Genomic DNA, 18,190 nt, shown 5'->3' on the forward strand with positions numbered 1-18,190 from the left:
TTGCTTTACTAAAGAGAAGGTGAGTGTAATGACTATAGGATTTGATGAATTCTCGTCATGCTTTTTTAGGGAAGGTTTAAGTGGGGTTTTTTGTGAGGGAAATTTATGCTTGTGTTTGGAGAGCATTTTGGGATTGCTTACTAGAGGAAGAACCAGTGATTTTGACTAAAGCTTTATATCGTGTTTCTTTGTTTATAGAGGAAGAGCCATTGCTTACGTGTATGCTCGTCGTACTTTAAATGTGTTTCTTCATTTATTAGCTGATCATAATAGAGAAAAGAATGGAGGTTAAATTTTGAGGGAGTGACTCTCGTTGTTTTTAAAGAAAGGGAGGAGCTTAATCAGGCTTTTGCAAGATTTGGTTCATGTGTACCTGAGTTCAAAGCAATCTAGAGAGACTTGTTATTGAATCCGAAACAGTTTAGGGTGGATGGATTTGAAGATATTTTTCAAAGTTTTCGAAACTAAGACTCCAAGTTGGTATTCTTTGCTCTGAATAGCTACTGAGATGGAAACCCAATTGATGTTTTTTTCTTACACGTGTGAAGTTCGGTAACTAAATGAGGTGCCAAGTTTGGTTCTTAAAGAAGTTTCATGGAGTACCTGAAAGAGAAACAGTTTTGACTGACATTGTTAGGTTTATATGTTGTTTCTGTTCGTCCATCTGGTGAAATCAGATATCTTATCAAGATGGGTTGTGATTGTTTGGCTACTAACGCCCTGCAAGAAGAGTTATATCGAAGCAAACCTAAACCTTGTGTTGCTTTACGATTGGCTTTTCTTTGATGAACATTGAATCTCCAGTTCTATTGCTGGTAGATTCCATATCATCAGTGACATATCCGGGGCATAGAGGTTTGTTAGTGCATCTGTTTCGTATTGTTGGGTGAAGATGTTTCTGGATTCACCGCGATTATGCAAGATTAGTAAATAGAAGAAAAGTGCTTCAATAAAGATTTGAACTTTATTCCTATGCAACCTTATTAGGTTTAGATAGGTGCCTTAGTTCCTGTACTCTTGAATTTAGGGAAATGAGTGAAAAGTGAAAACAGTAACTCTTGAATAGTATAAATAAAGTAACTTTGCTGCAGATTTAATGATACGATACAATGAAATTTAAGTAACTGTAATCTGTGACGATGGCTTGATTAAATGTCGATAGTGCCAGTGTATGCATCTGATGAAAGTGGTACTAATACCAGTACGACAGAAGGGGCATATGTTTTTCTTTGCTAGTAATAACCATGACACAATACAAGTAGCATGAAACCTATGATGGCAAGTAGGAAGAGTCGTCGTGTCATCATCATCAGCGTTGGCTTGTTCTCCTAAACAGATACAACACTCACTGTTTGTTCCTGGTGGAGTCACTGCTTTTGTTGCCCAGTAACGAGCTTCTGCATAAAACTGAGCTCTCTCTGCTGATATTTCACAAGCTCTTTCTTCGCGAGCTCTGTCCCCAGGAGCTCTCGATGCTGCTACATAACGAGCTGATGTTTCTTGAAGAAACACGCGTATGATCTTTATGAACAGATATAGCTAGAAGAATGGCTAAAACAATCGCGATTATTACTATGTTTGACATGAGTTTGGAACTAGCAAAGAGTTTTGAAGACAAGAGGCAAGGGTTTATAGTTTGGTTTTAACTTGTTGATTTCAAAATTTATGTACAAGTCATGAATATTATATATATTTTAGGTTAAAATATAAATTTAGTAGTAATTTTCAGAATATGGGAATTTTTTCTTCTTCTTCTTTTCCATGTTACGTAATTAATTATGGTAAGTAAACATTTTTTTTAAATTCAAAAAAAGGTAAACTTTCAAGTATTCTTCCAACAAATTCTTCAATCTCATGTTGCAAATTGAAGGAACACAAAATTTTAATGGGCTTTTACGGTGCGATATGTTATAGGGATTTTGACCCCAAGTAACTTCGAACAGTAAATTTGTATGAAATAACAAATTATTAATTTAAATTCAATGTTATAATTATAATTCATTCTAATTGTAATTTGCAGTATATATCTTTTTGTTTTGCCATCTGATTTGGTATACAATTCGTCATTTTCGATAGTCATTTTTATATATTTTGGTATGAATTGTATAAAATGTGTTTGAGTTTATATTAAAATAGAGAAGTGTATCTATAAATATAAATATATATATTTTCGTCTTATACACTTATAATTATATTAATATTAATTGTTTATACAATTTTACAGTGTATAAATGAATTTATACAAAACTGCACAACTTGTATAAAATCGAATGTCTATAGCGAATTATACAAATCAAAAGCTCCATGACAAACATAAAATTTGTTGTGGAACACAATTATGTAAACTATAACTATAACATACAAATATGACTATTTTATGTTTGTTATATATAAAAGTTGCTCCTTCAACCCATTTTAATCCGTCTAAATTCAGCCAATTGAATTCTCCAATTTGTCGCCTCTGGACTCAAGCTAATGAAAGGGATTGTACACCATTCAAGTTTGCTTTCATGATACCACATTAGTAGTTTTGTGAGATATTAGGTAATAGCTAAGTTGTTTGTACCATCGGTCGATTCGATTCAATTTTATGTATCATCGTTTTGATATATGGGTTTTCGGTTTTTAAATAAGCTAACTCGATAATATTATACTGAAATGTATATGCATGTTTTGAGTTTTAGAAATGAATGTGATCTCTAGCTATGAAAAAAACTTTCTTCTTAATAATCCTTATGTAACACGAATTTGAATTAGTCAGGTCATGAATTGTGATTACATTAACTCCAAAAATGTGTAGTCAAAATAGAAAATAGTTTTTATATAACATGAATCTAGATTAGTTGAATCACGAATCTCGATCTAATTAATTGACGTGATCAATGTCATGGTCAATCTAAAAGCCAGATGAATGTTGAAGATTCTTAACTTCGTACATGGCAAGGAAAATAATGCACGTATACTCATATCCCCAAAATCATTACATTTTCTCTGTCCGGTATTGTTTGTCATTGTTTTTATTTTTAGAGTCAAACTATTAAATTTTGACTAACATTTTAAGATTTATTTTTTCATCATATTAATATGCAAAAAAAATTGCAATTTATAGTACTTTTCATATAGTTTTAGAATATCTAATTTTTTGTTTAAAATATCGAATTAATTTAATCTAATTTAACTTCAAAAATTAGTTAAATTAACTTTCGAAAAATATAACACGACAAACAATTTTCTACTATCAAACATAGTGTAGAAAATTTTCAACTCCTTGTCATAAACTTTGAATAAAATTGAGTGGTTTTCAACTCCTTATCATAAACTTTGAATAAAATTTTGAGAATAAGCTCGGGAGATGCTCAATATTCAACAATGTCCTACATTTTTATAAGGAAAATTTTGAAATGTATAAATTTATGATTTTAATTTTTTAAAGTTATATATGGATTTTAATTAAATTAATAATTTAACTAAATATATTAAATAGATTTCAAGAGACAAATATAAAATATGGACCAACGATAACATAAATCAAAGAACAAATAACCACAAGAACAAACTACAACTACTATAATAACTTTATTATTATATTCTAATATTTTTTAATTTAATACTCCCTTTGTTTTTAATTGCTTGTCCAGTTTTGAATTGACACACCTATAAAGAAAACAATAATTAACATAGTAAATTTATCATTTTATCCATATTAATTATGAATTAAATCAAAAGCTCCATAGCAAAACATCCTATATGTTTTATTAAAATATAAAATTAATTTTAATCAATATTTCAGTATTTTGCTATCGAGTTGAGATATATATAAATACAATAATCACTACTTCCTAATTTCAAATAAATTAACGTTAGCTATAAGCGTAAATTTTTACTGTATATATAAACAAATTAAAATTATATCAAGATGCTAACAATTAAAATTAAATAATATTATACATTACGAAAATAGTTAATTTTAGCTACATACTATTTAACAATAGATTGAGATGGATTTTATGGATAATGATTTTTTTATAGCGTATTATGCACTTTGAAGTCAGTGAAAATTATGAAAATAATATAATACACAAACTTATCGTTTGGATATGTTTGTTTATCATTCAAATTCAACTATAAATTTTCATGTTATATTTCTGCACTTTAATATTTCAAATAACACATTTTAATCAACTTATATTATAAATAATGTGTGCAATCTATACTAGGTTCGTTACATAAAAAGATGTATATAAATTTTTTATATATTTTTTTTGTCATTGGATTACTAAAAACTAGAGAAGATCCTAAAGAATATATTTCTAAAAAACTATTCTAATTTATTTATGACTTGTCAAAAACAAATAAATATTGAATATATATATGTATATTAGATACTATTAAAGCAAAAGATAATAGAATAAAATGTTTTAAGGTACTTGTATTGAGATATTTGTATATTTTGTTAGTTATATACAAAATAGCATCAAGTGCTTAAGTCACAATTATATATAGATATTTTGTATATTTTGTTAGTTATATAAAAAATTGCTTGAAGTATATGTATATTATCTGCTCCAATCACAATTGTGTATAGATATTTATATATATTGTTAGTTATATACAATAGCATGAATTAAACAATCTACAACCCTTACACTATTATATATACGGTTAGATTACACCAAAAAAATTATAAAATTAAAGCACGCCTTTTTAATCAAATCATATACAATTGACATAGTAATTACTTACATATATACAATAGTATCAATTAAACAATATACAAATCGTATGACTTATATATACAATAAAACTACAAAAATAAATATCAAATTAAGGCACACCCTTGTTGTCGAATCATATACACTTCACAAATACAAATCGTGTCATTCAATTTTTCAAACTAAAAATTAGAATAGAGTTGTTAATATGCGATTTCTCTAATCTTGTTACTTGTATAAATAAAAACAAATTATTGTGAACCAATAGAATGAACAAAATAAAAATAATTTGTTTTCCAAATTTTCAATTATATACTATACAAATCAATTGTATATCTTCTTGTCCTTCAAAACATGAAGAACATTGAGAAAAACAGTTGTTCTGGTGTTATAAATATTGTATATATTATAAAAAAGAGAAGTTATATGCAAAACTAATACTTCATAGCAAACTAAACTATATTCATGAAATGTAATTATATAAACTATACCTATAGTGTGCTATTTCGTATAATCTATTTGTCGTATGTGAAATTTTTCCTTTAAGATCAGACTCGAGAAATAGTCTAATTCAAGAGATCCTACACCTTATATATGTAGCTTCTCAAATTTGGAAAATCAATCTTACACCCAACAATCTTTTCCTCATACTAAGTTTCATAGCCCAATATCACCATGATCCACGAGTCAATTCATGAGATTCACTAAATATGTCACCCACATCATCTGAGTATTTTATGACAATCAAGCCCAACAACTTGCTCTTTTTATGTGCATCTCTATTAATTTCGTAACTGGATTAACATGTCAATTTTTTTTTAAAAAAATAGGTGATATTGTCATTTTTTTCGTGTGTGTTAGCTCATAAATATTTTTATAATATGATTTTTCGGCGATTTCTTTAAGAAATTTTTATGGAACCCTTCTTAGGGAGTTAGGAGAGCAACACATACAATCTGATAATTTTTAGAGTCCATTTTGGACATTCAGGGGCCATTTCGTAGGAAATAGGTGAGCTTCTAAGTTTGTTTGTATTTGTCCATGAATATTTTGGTGATATAACTTTCAGATTGTTTCTTTGTGGAATCTTTACGGAACCCTGGGAATTAAGGGAGCAATACATATAATTTAATAATTTTAGAGTTCATTTTGGGCCAATTTAAAGAAACCAGACAATTTATCTAGTTTTCATGTGTATTAGCCAATGAATATTTTAGTTATATGACTTATAAACAATTTCTAATCGAAACCCTTACGAAACCCTCAATAGGAGTTAGGGAAGCTGTACGTACATTCTGACAACTTATCAAGTCAATTTTGGACATTTAAGGACCAATTTACATAAATGAAAGGATTTTCTCAGTTTTTCATGTGGTAGCCCATAAATATTTTGTTGGCTTCTAATCTTCATTCTTATCTCAATCCTTTGTTACTTCAATATATTTAGATTCCTACTTTGATCTTAATATTTCTCTCTTTTGATTTGGAAAATTCTACTAAGTTGCTTTCATTGAAATTAAAATCATCACTCTTTTGCATGTAATTAAGCAATGAATAAATATGTAATATTCAGGTTACAACTCTAGTTCCCTTGCAAGATTTATTAAAACCAAAAAAAAAGTTATATTTTCTTGCACTCTACATGTTTGATTAAACTACTAGCTTACAAAAGTTATAGCACTTGAACTCCTTTATTTGAACTTTTTTAAAAAAAAAGATATTTCTAAAGAGATTATAGGGTCTAATACTGTATGATCACAAATTTTTTCTACTTTTTTTAACTTTGGTATCTGCTTTTGTCTATATGATGATAAGGTTAGTGGAAATGTGATGGAAATAGTTATGTTGATCAGTGAATAATATCAACAAACTTATGGTGTGAAGAATCTGTTAAAAGTTAGTTAGAAGCAAGTTTAGTGTGAGTTAGTTAGTTAGTTACAAATAAATCATTAGATTAGTATTTGTATAAATAGAGTTAGAATGTAGTCCAGATTCAATGTAACAAAAATACTCTTCTCTTTGAATATACTTCTTCTTCCTCTTCTCTGCAAAATCTCTATAATTCAAACTCCTTCTATAGAGTTATCATGGTATCAGAGCCATTGATCGTAGCTAGCTTCTGCTAAAATCAACTTCAGATGTTTAGATTCACCAACAGATTCAGGTGATTTCGAAGAAGAACAACATTCAAAGTATGGCAGTTAATAGCTCTAGCGAAAGAGAAATAACTAGTAATGGTGGAGCTGGTAGTGGTACTACAAGCACAGCTTCATTTCCAGCAATTGATCATAATCATCCACTCTATCTTCAACACACTGATACTGCAGGTAGTTCTTTAATTTCCCTACAGCTCACTGGTTCTGAAAATTATGCCTTATGGAGTAGATCCTTCAGAATTGGGCTGATAGGTAGAAGCAAATTAGGATTTGTTGATGGAAGATTTCCTAAATCTAGATTCGAACCTGAATTACATGATCTGTGGGAGAAATGTAATGCAGTAGTACGAAGCTGGATAATGAATGCTGTCAGACCTGGTTTGATTAGTTCTGTTGTATATGCATCAGATGCAAGGAAAGTATGGATGGATTTGAAGGAACGATTTGATACTGTTAATGGATCTAGGATTTTTCACTTACATAGAGAAGTTCACACTCTGATTCAAGGCACTTTGTCTATTGCTGACTATCATTCTAGATTAAGGGATCTTTGGGATGAGTATGACTCTCTAATGCCATGTCCTAGTTGTCCTTGTCCAGAGTCTAAGAAGTTTGGAGAGCATTGTGAATATCAGAGATTATTGCAGTTTCTGATGGGATTAAATGAGTCCTATTCTCAACCTAGAAGTCAGATTCTAATGATGAGTCCTATTCCTACACTTAATAAAGCTTATGCACTCTTAGTTGATCAGGAAATTCAAAGAAATCTGAGTGTAGGTTCTAGCTCATCTGGTGTAATTGAAGGAACAACATTGTACTCTAACAGAAATGGAGCAAGTACATCTAAAAGCTCTACAGACAGCTTGTATTCAGGTTCTACAAGCAATTCTTATTCAGACAATGCTACATATGGATACAGTCCTCAAGGTGGAGGTTACAGTGGTGGTGCAAGTTCTTCATCTGTTGGCAACAAGAGTAGGAAGTTTCTCTTGCAGTGTGAACATTGTGGCTGCAGAGGTCACACCAAGGATCAGTGTTACAAAATTGTTGGTTACCCTGCTGATTTTAAGGCTAAAAGAAAACCTCTTAAGTCTGGAGTGTATGCAAACTAAGCTGAACATGTATATTCAAATGATTCTGAAGTTAGAGGAAATACTACTCAAAGTGCAGGAGTTATAAATGCAAATTCACAATCAGGAGCCTTCTTTACTCCAGATCAGTATAAGCAAATTTTGCAGATGTTAACTACTCATGGACATGATTCTACAGCTCAGTCTTCAGTCAATGTAGCTGCTGTTGATAATGCAGGTAGTTCTCTTAAAGCATTTCTATGTGCATATGAAGGTAATAGGTGGATAATTAACACTGGAGCCACTCATCATATCACTTCTAAGCTGCAAACACTTATTAATGCTAAGCAAGTGCATGCTCATACAGATAGTAGTGTCCATCTACCTGATGGTAAAGTGATTCATGTGTCTCATGTTGGAACAACCAGTGTGTTAGACAATCATTCTATATCCAATGTATTGTTCTTGCCTGACTTCAAGTTTAATCTACTGTCAGTATCCAAGATCACTAAAGAGTTACATTGTATGGTTGGCTTCTTTCCTGATTTTTGTATATTTCAGGACCTCTCCACTGGTCAGGTGAAGGGGATTGGTAAAGAAGAAAATGGACTCTACATACTACAGGAAGGACCAAGTCATTCTATTCCAAAGGAGCTGGTCAATAGTAATAGAGGTCTTGATCAGTCCAAGTTCAATAAAACTGTGGTTAATTCTGTGTCTCAACCTGTTGATCTTGATGTTTGGCACAAACGTTTAGGTCATGCTCCTTTTGATATTATAAGGAGGCATGAATCTCTTAAGAATCTCAGAAGTACTAGTCATTCACATTGTACTGTATGTCCTCTAGCTAAACATACAAAACTTCCTTTTCCTGTCAGCTCTCATATGTCTAAGAATGTGTTTGAATTACTACATTGTGATGTTTGGGGTCCCTATAGGGTACCAACTCATAATAATAAAAGATACTTTGTTACAATTGTGGATGATTTTAGTCGATACACTTGGATATACTTAGTTACTTCTAAAGCTGATACAGTTGTGGTGCTAAAACATTTCCTTCTTCAAGTTCAGAATGTGTTTTCCACTAAGGTTAAAATATTGAGAACTGATAATGGATGTGAGTTCTTCAGCACTGCTGTTCAAAGTTTATTGAGTGAGTTGGGAATTCTTCATCAGAGTACATGTGTTTATACACCTCAGCAAAATGGGATAGCTGAAAGAAAACACAGAACTATTCTAGCTGTGGCCAGAGCTCTCAGGTTTCAAGCCTCTATACCTCTCAGATTTTGGGGTGAAGGTGTCATGACTGCAGTGTATATTCTGAACATACTTCCATCTAGGCTTCTAGCCTATAAGTCTTCTTTTGAGAAACTCTATATGCATTTTCCATCACTTACTCACATCAAAGTATTTGGTTGCCTTTGTTATGCTGCTTGTCCAAATGTGCAGGACAAATTTTCATCCAAAGCTATTCCTGCAGTGTTTTTGGGATATTCTTCCACACAAACGGGTTATTTACTATATGATTTACATAATCACTCTTTCTTTGTGAACAGAAATGTAGTATTTCAGGAACATATATTTCCCTTCAAACATATCCAAGCTTCTTCCAACCCAATGTTTCCAGTTCTTGACATGTTACCACCTGATGATGTTTCCTTATCAACACATATATCTACAACTTCTACTTCAGACAATGTTACTTCTTCCCCTAGATCTTCTTCTCCTCTTTCAGTTGCACCTCTAAGAAGATCTGGCAGAACAAGTAGACCTCCATTATGGCTACAGGATTTTGTAACATATACTATGAATACTAGGTGTTCTTATCCCCTATCCAATCACATTACTTACTCTAACTTGTCATCTGGCTATCAACAAGTGTTACAAGCTTATTCAGCTGTAAGTGAACCTACTTCTTTTAAAGAAGCTGCCTCTGATCCTGACTGGGTGAAAGCAATGGAACTTGAAATAGCTGCATTGGAGAGTAATCAGACTTGGACTATTGTTGATTTACCACCTGGTAAGAAGTCTATTGGCTGTAGATGGGTATATAAAATCAAATTTTTAGCATCTGGAGAAGTGGAGAGATTCAAGGCTTGACTTGTTGCCAAGGGTTATAATCAGAAGGAAGGGGTTGATTATGGAGAAACCTTCAGTCCTGTTGCTAAAATGGTGACAGTTAGAGCTGTTGTGGCTCTTGCTGCTTCTAAAGGCTGGTATATCTATCAAATGGATGTCCATAATGCCTTTCTGAATGGAGATTTACTAGAAGAAGTATATATGGATATTCCTCTTGGTTTTGCTAGACAGGGGGAGTGTAAGAAGGTCTGCAAATTAAACAAATCTTTGTATGGTTTAAAACAGGCACCAAGGCAGTGGAATGTCAAATTAACTGAGGCATTAGTACAGATGGTGTTCAAACAAAGTCACTATGATTACTCATTATTTACAAAGAATGTTGATGGTGATATTGTGATTGTGTTGGTATATGTTGATGATCTACTGATCACAGGAAGCAATCATCAATTTTTGAATGATACTAGACAAGACATTCAAATGAAGTTCAAAATGAAGGATTTAGGGGAACTAAAGTTTTTTCTAGGAATTGAGTTCTCTAGATCTAGTGAAGGTATCTTGATGACACAAAGGAAGTATGCACTTGAATTAATCTCAGACTCTGGATTAGGAGGAGCTAAACTTGCTGGCACACCACTAGAAGTCAACAAAAAACTCACCTCTCTTCAATATGATGAACAGGTTCCTAATGAATGTAGCAAGAGTGACAGAGTTCTTACAGATCCTACAAAGTATCAGAGACTTGTAGGCAAACTTCTTTATCTCACCATGACAAGACCAGACTTAGCTTTCTCTACTCAAGTTTTAAGTCAGTTCATGCATTGTCCTAAGGAATCACATATGGAGGCAGCACTGAGAGTGGTTAGGTATATCAAAGAAGCTCCTGGATTAGGATTGCTAATGCCAACAGGCAACACTACATAGCTTACTGCTTTTTGTGACTCTGATTGGGGAGCATGTATGGAGACGAGAAGATCAGTTACAGGTTATTTGGTTAAGCTAGGAGAAGGATTAATCTCTTGGAAATCTAAGAAACAAGAGACAGTTTCAAGAAGCTCAGCAGAGGCAGAGTTTAGAAGCATGGCTGCTTGTGCAGCTGAAGTTACATGGCTGATAGGTTTGTATAAAGAATTAGGAATCAATGTGAGTCTTCCTGTGAATATGGTATGTGATAGTAAAGCAGCTATTCAGATTGCTGCAAATCCAATCTTTCACGAAAGAACAAAGCATATTGACATTGATTGTCATTTTGTTAGAGAAAGAATTTGTCAAGGAATGCTGAAGACAACACATGTAAACACCAAGGAGCAATTAGCTGATCTGCTTACTAAGAGTTTGGGAAAGATACAGCATGATGTACTGTTAAGTAAACTGGGAATGAAGAATGCCTTTCAACCATAAGTTTGAGGAGGAGTGTTGATCAGTGAATAATATCAACAAACTTATGGTGTGAAGAATCTGTTAAAAGTTAGTTAGAAGCAAGTTTAGTGTGAGTTAGTGAGTTAGTTACAAATAAATCATTAGATTAGTATTTGTATAAATAGAGTTAGAATGTAGTCCAGATTCAATGTAACAAAAATACTCTTCTCTTTGAATATACTTCTTCTTCCTCTTCTCTGCAAAATCTCTATAATTCAAACTCCTTCTATGGAGTTATTAAGTTAGTTAAAGAAAGAACTTATGCTTTTTTTCTGTTTTCTTAAGAACTGAAAATTTTCATAATTTGAGCCATTTTCATACTGAGAGTGAGAGATATTCCTATGGCTTATGCTGCTGTTACATCCCTTATGAGAACCATACACCAATCAATGGAACTTATTCGTTGTGATTTGCAACCGTTTTATGTAAAGCTCGAATCTTTGAGAGCTTTTATGGAGAAATTGTGTAAAATAACGGGGGATCACGAGGGGTTAACGGTGTTGGAAGTTGAAATGATAGAGGTAGCATACACAACAGAAGATATGGTTGACTTGGAATCAAGAAATGTTTTTTTAGCACAGAGTTTGGAGGAAAGAAGCAGGGCTATGTGGGAGATTTTTTTCGTCTTGGAACAAGCACTAGAATACTTTGATTCCACCGTGAAACAGTGGATGGCAACATCGGACAGCACGAAAGATCTAAAACCACATACTTACTCACTTGTCAGTTTACCTGAACATGCTCTTGAGCAGCCGGAGAATATAATGGTTGGCCGTGAAAATGAATTTGAGATGATGATGGATCAACTTGCTAGAGGAGGAAGGGAACTAGAAGTTGTCTCAATCGTAGGGATGGGAGGCATCGGGAAAACAACTTTGGCTACAAAGCTCTATAGTGATCCGTGCATCATGTATCGATTTGATATTCGTGCAAAAGCAACTGTTTCACAAGAGTATTGTGTGAGAAATGTACTCCTGAGCCTTCTTTCTTCGATAAGTGATGAACCTGATGATCAACTAGCGGACCGACTGCAAAAGCATCTGAAAGGCAGGAGATACTTGGTAGTTATTGATGACATATGGACTACAAAAGCTTGGGATGATATAAAACTATGTTTCCCGGACTGTAACAATGGGAGCAGAATACTCTTGACTACTCGGAATGTGGAAGTGGCTGAATATGCTAGTTCAGGTAAGCCTCCTTATCACATGCGCCTCATGAATTTTGACGAAAGTTGGAATTTACTACACAAAAAGATCTTTGAAAAAGAAGGTTCGTATTCTCCTGAATTTGAAAATATTGGGAAACAAATTGCATTAAAATGTGGAGTATTACCTCTAGCAATTTCTGTGATTGCTGGACTTCTCTCCAAAATCGGTAAAACATTGGATGAGTGGCAAAATGTTGCGGAGAATGTAAGTTCGGTGGTAAGCACAGATCTTGAAGCACAATGCATGAGAGTGTTGGCTTTGAGTTACCATCACTTGCCTTCTCACCTCAAACCATGTTTTCTATATTTTGCAATTTTCGCAGAGGATGAACGAATTTATGTAAATAAACTTGTTGAGTTATGGGCCGTAGAGGGGTTTTTGAATGAATAAGAGGGAAAAAGCATAGAAGAGGTGGCAAAAACATGTATAAATGAACTTATAGATAGAAGCTTAATTTTCATCCACAATTTGAGTTTTCGTGGGAAAATAAAGAGATGTGGAATGCATGATGTGACCCGTGAACTCTGTTTGAGGGAAGCTCGAAACATGAATTTTGTGAATGTTATCAGAGGAAAGAGTGATCAAAATTCATGTGCACAATCCATGCAGTGTTCCTTTAAGAGTCGAAGTCGGTTCAGTGTCCATAATGAGGAAGAATTGGTTCAGTGTCATAACAGTGAGGCTCATTCTATTATCATGTTGCGTAGATTCAGATGCTTCACACTGCAATTGTCTTTCAAGCTAGTAAGAGTACTAGATCTTTCTTTGACTAGACGTCCAATTTTTCCCAGTGGAGTACTTCTTTTGATTCATTTGAGATACCTAGCTTTGCGTTTTTATCCTCGCTTACAGCAGTATACAGGATTGAAAAAAGATGTTTCCTCATCAATAATAGACATTCCTCTATCCATAACAAGCCTATGCTATCTGCAAACTTTTAAACTTTACTTTCCATTATCCAAAGATTGTGCTTATCCTTTCATATTACCATCGGATATTTTGACAATGCCACAATTGAGGAAGCTGCGTATGGGCTGGAATTACTTGCAGAGTCATAAGCCTAGAAAGAACAGATTGGTTTTGAAAAATTTTCAATGCCTCAATCAATTAAATCCTCGGTATTGTACAACGTCTTTTTTTAGACTATTTCCCAATTTAAAGAAGTTGCAAGTATTTGGCGTCCCAGAAGTCTTTCGCCATCACAAGGACTTGTATGATTTTCTCTACTTACATCAGCTCGAGAAATTGGCATTTGGTATTTATTATCCATTTGCTGCTTGCTTTGTAGAAAGCACTGGACCTTCAGGTTCTACTCCGCAAAATCCTCTAAGTTTTCAGACGGAAACATTGCACAAAGAGATATATTTCGGGGTAACTGCACCTCCAGCTGATGTTCCAACTTTATTCTTACCTCCTCCGGATGCTTTTCCACAAAACCTCAAGAGTTTAACTTTTAGAGGAGATTTCTTTTTGGCATGGAAGGAGTTGAGCATTGTCGGTAAATTACCCAAACTCGAGGTCCTTAAACTATCAGACAATGCCTTCACAGGCGAGGAGTGGGAAGTAGTTGAGGAAGGGTTTCCTCGCTTGAAGTTCTTGTTTCTGGATGACATATACATTCGGTACTGGAGAGCTAGTAGTGATCACTTTCCGTACCTTGAACGACTTTTTCTTAGAGATTGCTGTTATTTGGATTCAATCTCTCGAGATTTTGCAGATATAACCACTCTTGCTCTTATTGATATATGTAACTGTCAACAATCTGTTGGGAATTCCGCAAAGCAAATTCAACAGGACATTCAAGACAATTATGGAAGCTCTATCGAGGTCCATACTAGCAAATCTTTTTGTAAGACGTCTTCTTTCTGGATTTACAATAACATTTAACTTATCATCATAGTAAACTCGATACAGTAATCTGAATAATAGCTTTAGTAAGTCAATTGCACCAATTGAACAAAAGTTCCTTAGGCTGTCATTGTGTTTGCTTTGAAACCTTCCAATATTGCGTAACTTCTAATATTTACATGCTCATTCTTGATTTCGGTAAGTGTAACATTTCATTTTTGCTGGCATTTTCGATAGTTTGACAACAGATGAAGATCATGATGATGATGACTTTGAGAATGAAGTTCCTTCTTGCCGCAATAATGTGTAAGTTCTTATACCTGCATGCTCATTCTTGCTATAATGTTCTCGTGTTCCTTAACTATGGGACATCTATCATATCATTTTCCATTTTTTGCGCCTTTTTTTCCTCTGCAGCAAGTAGTTAAGGTGTTTTGAGGACTAGCCAGTTCTCTGAAATAAATGTACATACATACTGTATAGGCCAGAACAGGCTTCAGTAACTTGTGTTTCCTTTCTTGGGAGTCCTAAATCTACCTCGCGAAGTAAGACTGAAGGCTAAATCCGGTGGCACCAGCAACGTTACAAGAAAAACTAGGCCACCAGTAGAAAGGTGTAATATTGAAGAGACTACTAATGTCACGATAGGTGTGCGAATCAGCAGTGTGATATTCTCTTGCTGTTTCTACTCGAATATTAAGGAATTCACTGTGCTTATTCCACAGGATCATTGTTTTAAACTTTCATACACCAATGAAGCAAATCTTAAAAAAATACCCATTCACTGTTATACTGAGAGATTCTTCTTTGTTTATGCACAAGACTCTCCGTATTCTAGAGAAAAACCTTTCGATTTACTTCCTTTTTCTTACCTAAACGATGGTGATACTTCAGGTAGGAAAAACCTTTTGATAATCATTAAGTTGATTTGAGTTAACCCTTTGACACTTTTTCTGGTTTTAAGAGATTAAAGTGAGTAACGACCATGTTGCTCAATCTATTTTTTATCCATACAAATCCAATCCATTTTCAGTCCGTCCAAATCTGTCATATGTCACCACTAGAAAAAAGGAACAACTCATAGTTGATATGTGTTTTGATAAATAGTTGGTAATACTTCAGGTAGAATCTCGCTCACCTAATAGTTCACTAGTTATAAAGTAATTTTCTGATGGACAACATCCATGTACAAAGTACAATGAGGAAAATGGTACATACAACTTTTCTCTTTGAATGAACTGATGTACACCTTATTACAATAGTGATTAAACATGTCATATACATATGCAAAGCACGTGTCCAGAGCTAGTAATAAAATAATTATAATTTGCTTTAATAAGTTAAATGACACCTATAGTGTAAAAGATCTTACGTTGTCATTGTATATGATTTAAATCCTTCCAATATTGTGTAACTTGCTATACTTGCATAACATTTCATTTTTCATCTTTTGTTTCAATAGTGAGGAATCAAATGACGATGATCGCGATGATGATGAAGATGATAGATGATGATGAATATGATGATGACCTCTAAAAGATGGTTTGTAAATTAGCCTACTCAAAATTTATATGTTTTTAAGAATCAAGCAATAAAATATTATTTTATTTTATCAAAATGAACGAGTTAAAGTGGATATTTATTTTTAGCAGTAAAAAGAAGTATAAACGAATAAAGGGGGTTCTTCTTAAAAAGATATGTCAAATCAAATGAATAAATAAAAATGGACGCGGCCACAAGAAGTATTTGATAATTATGTAGCAACATATTTTGTGTTTCCTTGTCAAAATAGTGTATGAATATCATTGATCTTAAGATTTTCTTCGTACAATAAATATTTTTTTCGTAATTAGATTTATATTTATTGAATTTTTAAAAAAAAATTCTAAAAATTGAATTTTAATTCCTAAAATGTCACGTGATTAGAGGTGTGCATTCGGTTTTTCGATTCAGCTTTATATTATTCGGTATGGATTTTTGGTTTTTGATTTTGAAGAAGTATAACTCAATTCAAACCAAAATAAATTTAGACTGGTTTGGTTTTTTCAGTATGGTTAATTCATGTCAATAATTAGAAACATAACAAAGTTATATTGGCGATTTCAAAAAAATATTATATATATATATATATATATATATATATATATATAAATTTATTTCTTAATAATATTTTTTTAATATAAATCACAAGTAAAACGTAAAACACAATACTTAAAACAATTATAGATGTCCAAACATAATATAATAAACTAAATCATAATGAAAGTAACTATAAAGGGACAAAAGTGGTATATATATATATATGTAATTTGGTTTTTTCGATTTTCATTTTTCTAAATTTGAAACCAAACCAAAAAACGAAACAAAGTAAATTCTGATTCCAAAAACCAAACCAAGAATTCAAAAAATCAATCCAAACATTTACGATGATTTCTCCAAACAAGGGCAAGCTTATCGTCAAATATCTCTTCTATTACGAAGACCGCACGATTGTGAAGCTTATCTAGAAGATGTTTTTTATTTGCATCACGCCTTTTGGGAAGAGCCACTAAATAAGTTCTAGTTTAGATGAAGGAAGTAGGATCACCTTGCCAACAGTAGAAATTCAATTCGGAATGTTTCGACTTATATTCCTACTAATGTAATTTTCATTATTGATGGACAAATCTTCTTATTCATCGACCTATTCAATTCTGAAATCAGACCTACTATTAATGTGGATATATATGATAAATGTTAAATTCACCTTTCGATTACTCTATGTGTTTACTTATTGAAAAAATTCAAATTCAAATTAAATTCTAATTTTTCCACCAATTAACATACTATGTATAATTTAATGGATTTTTTATGCTATCTTATTTATAATTATTCAAATTTACTTTATTATATATCTTTAGCATAATCAAATTAATGATTATATTACTTTGATATAATATATTATCTTTAGCATAATAATATGTGATTGAATAGGATAGGATAGAATTGCTTCCAAGTAAACAGAAAAATAATAAGTTGACAAAAGGGTGCTATTATCGAGACACATGTAGTATTTTAAGTATTTTAATTATATAATACATGTGCTGACTCGTTCTTTATAATCAATTTGTACTTTTTATTTATTTTATGTGATATTTTATTTATTAATTTTTTTTAAAAAAATATATTATTTTATTATAATTAATTTTTTTTATTTTTAATTAATAAAATACTTTACAATTACAAATATTTTCAATTATAAATTTTATATGTTTTTTTCTGTTAAATATTGTGTCAATTCAAATAATTTCTTTTATTTTTTTAATCACACCGTCCATGTGTATAAGTATTCTATTATCCTCCACTATGTCTATTCACTCATTAGTTGGATCTAAATTTAGAGTTTAGAAGCTTCTATAATAATTTTAAATTAATATATAATAATAATAATAATTTAATTTACGTGTACTTATACATATATATTGTATTATTATGAGTTCTATAATTTTAATCAAATTGATAAAGATATGTAGCTTTCTTTTTTTAAAAAGGTATTTTAATAACAAAATCGCGTTATTATAAATTTTTACACATAATATCCTAAAACCTTGTAAGTTGCCATTTTCAATATTTCAATAAAAATTATTTTTATTATATATTTTCTCCGTGATGGTTCAATAAAATTGAAATTTAAAAAATTATATCTTATAATATTAATT

At 32.0% G+C, this 18,190-nt stretch overlaps 1 protein-coding gene and 1 pseudogene across 1 annotated transcript; one reads left to right on the forward strand and one right to left on the reverse strand.

The window, feature by feature from the left end:
• Positions 1 to 1,116: 1,116 nt before the first annotated feature.
• LOC104644907 (RING-H2 finger protein ATL39-like) lies at positions 1,117 to 2,067 on the reverse strand. Its single transcript, XM_010315769.1, has 2 exons — positions 2,041 to 2,067; positions 1,117 to 1,521 (listed from the first exon to the last, which is right to left on the reverse strand). Exons 1-2 carry the CDS (start codon positions 2,065 to 2,067, stop codon positions 1,117 to 1,119), a joined length of 432 nt encoding a protein of 143 aa, XP_010314071.1.
• A 9,693-nt stretch (positions 2,068 to 11,760) lies between these two features.
• On the forward strand, positions 11,761 to 15,935 carry LOC101253665 (putative late blight resistance protein homolog R1A-10; annotated as a pseudogene).
• The last annotated feature ends 2,255 nt before the right edge of the window (positions 15,936 to 18,190 follow it).

This window comes from Solanum lycopersicum, chromosome 12 (genome assembly GCF_036512215.1).
Source record: "Solanum lycopersicum chromosome 12, SLM_r2.1".
In the NCBI taxonomy this organism is placed as follows: domain Eukaryota; kingdom Viridiplantae; phylum Streptophyta; class Magnoliopsida; order Solanales; family Solanaceae; genus Solanum; species Solanum lycopersicum.

What these genes read in the sequence shown, in the direction of transcription:
- LOC104644907 (XM_010315769.1), bottom strand. Translation starts at nt 2,067, where the DNA reads ATGACGAATTGTATACCAAATCAGATG. An exon ending in ATTGTATACCAAATCAGATG is followed by an intron (nt 1,522 to 2,040) that starts GCAAAACAAAAA and finishes CTGTTCATAAAG; the next exon opens with ATCATACGCGTGTTTCTTCA.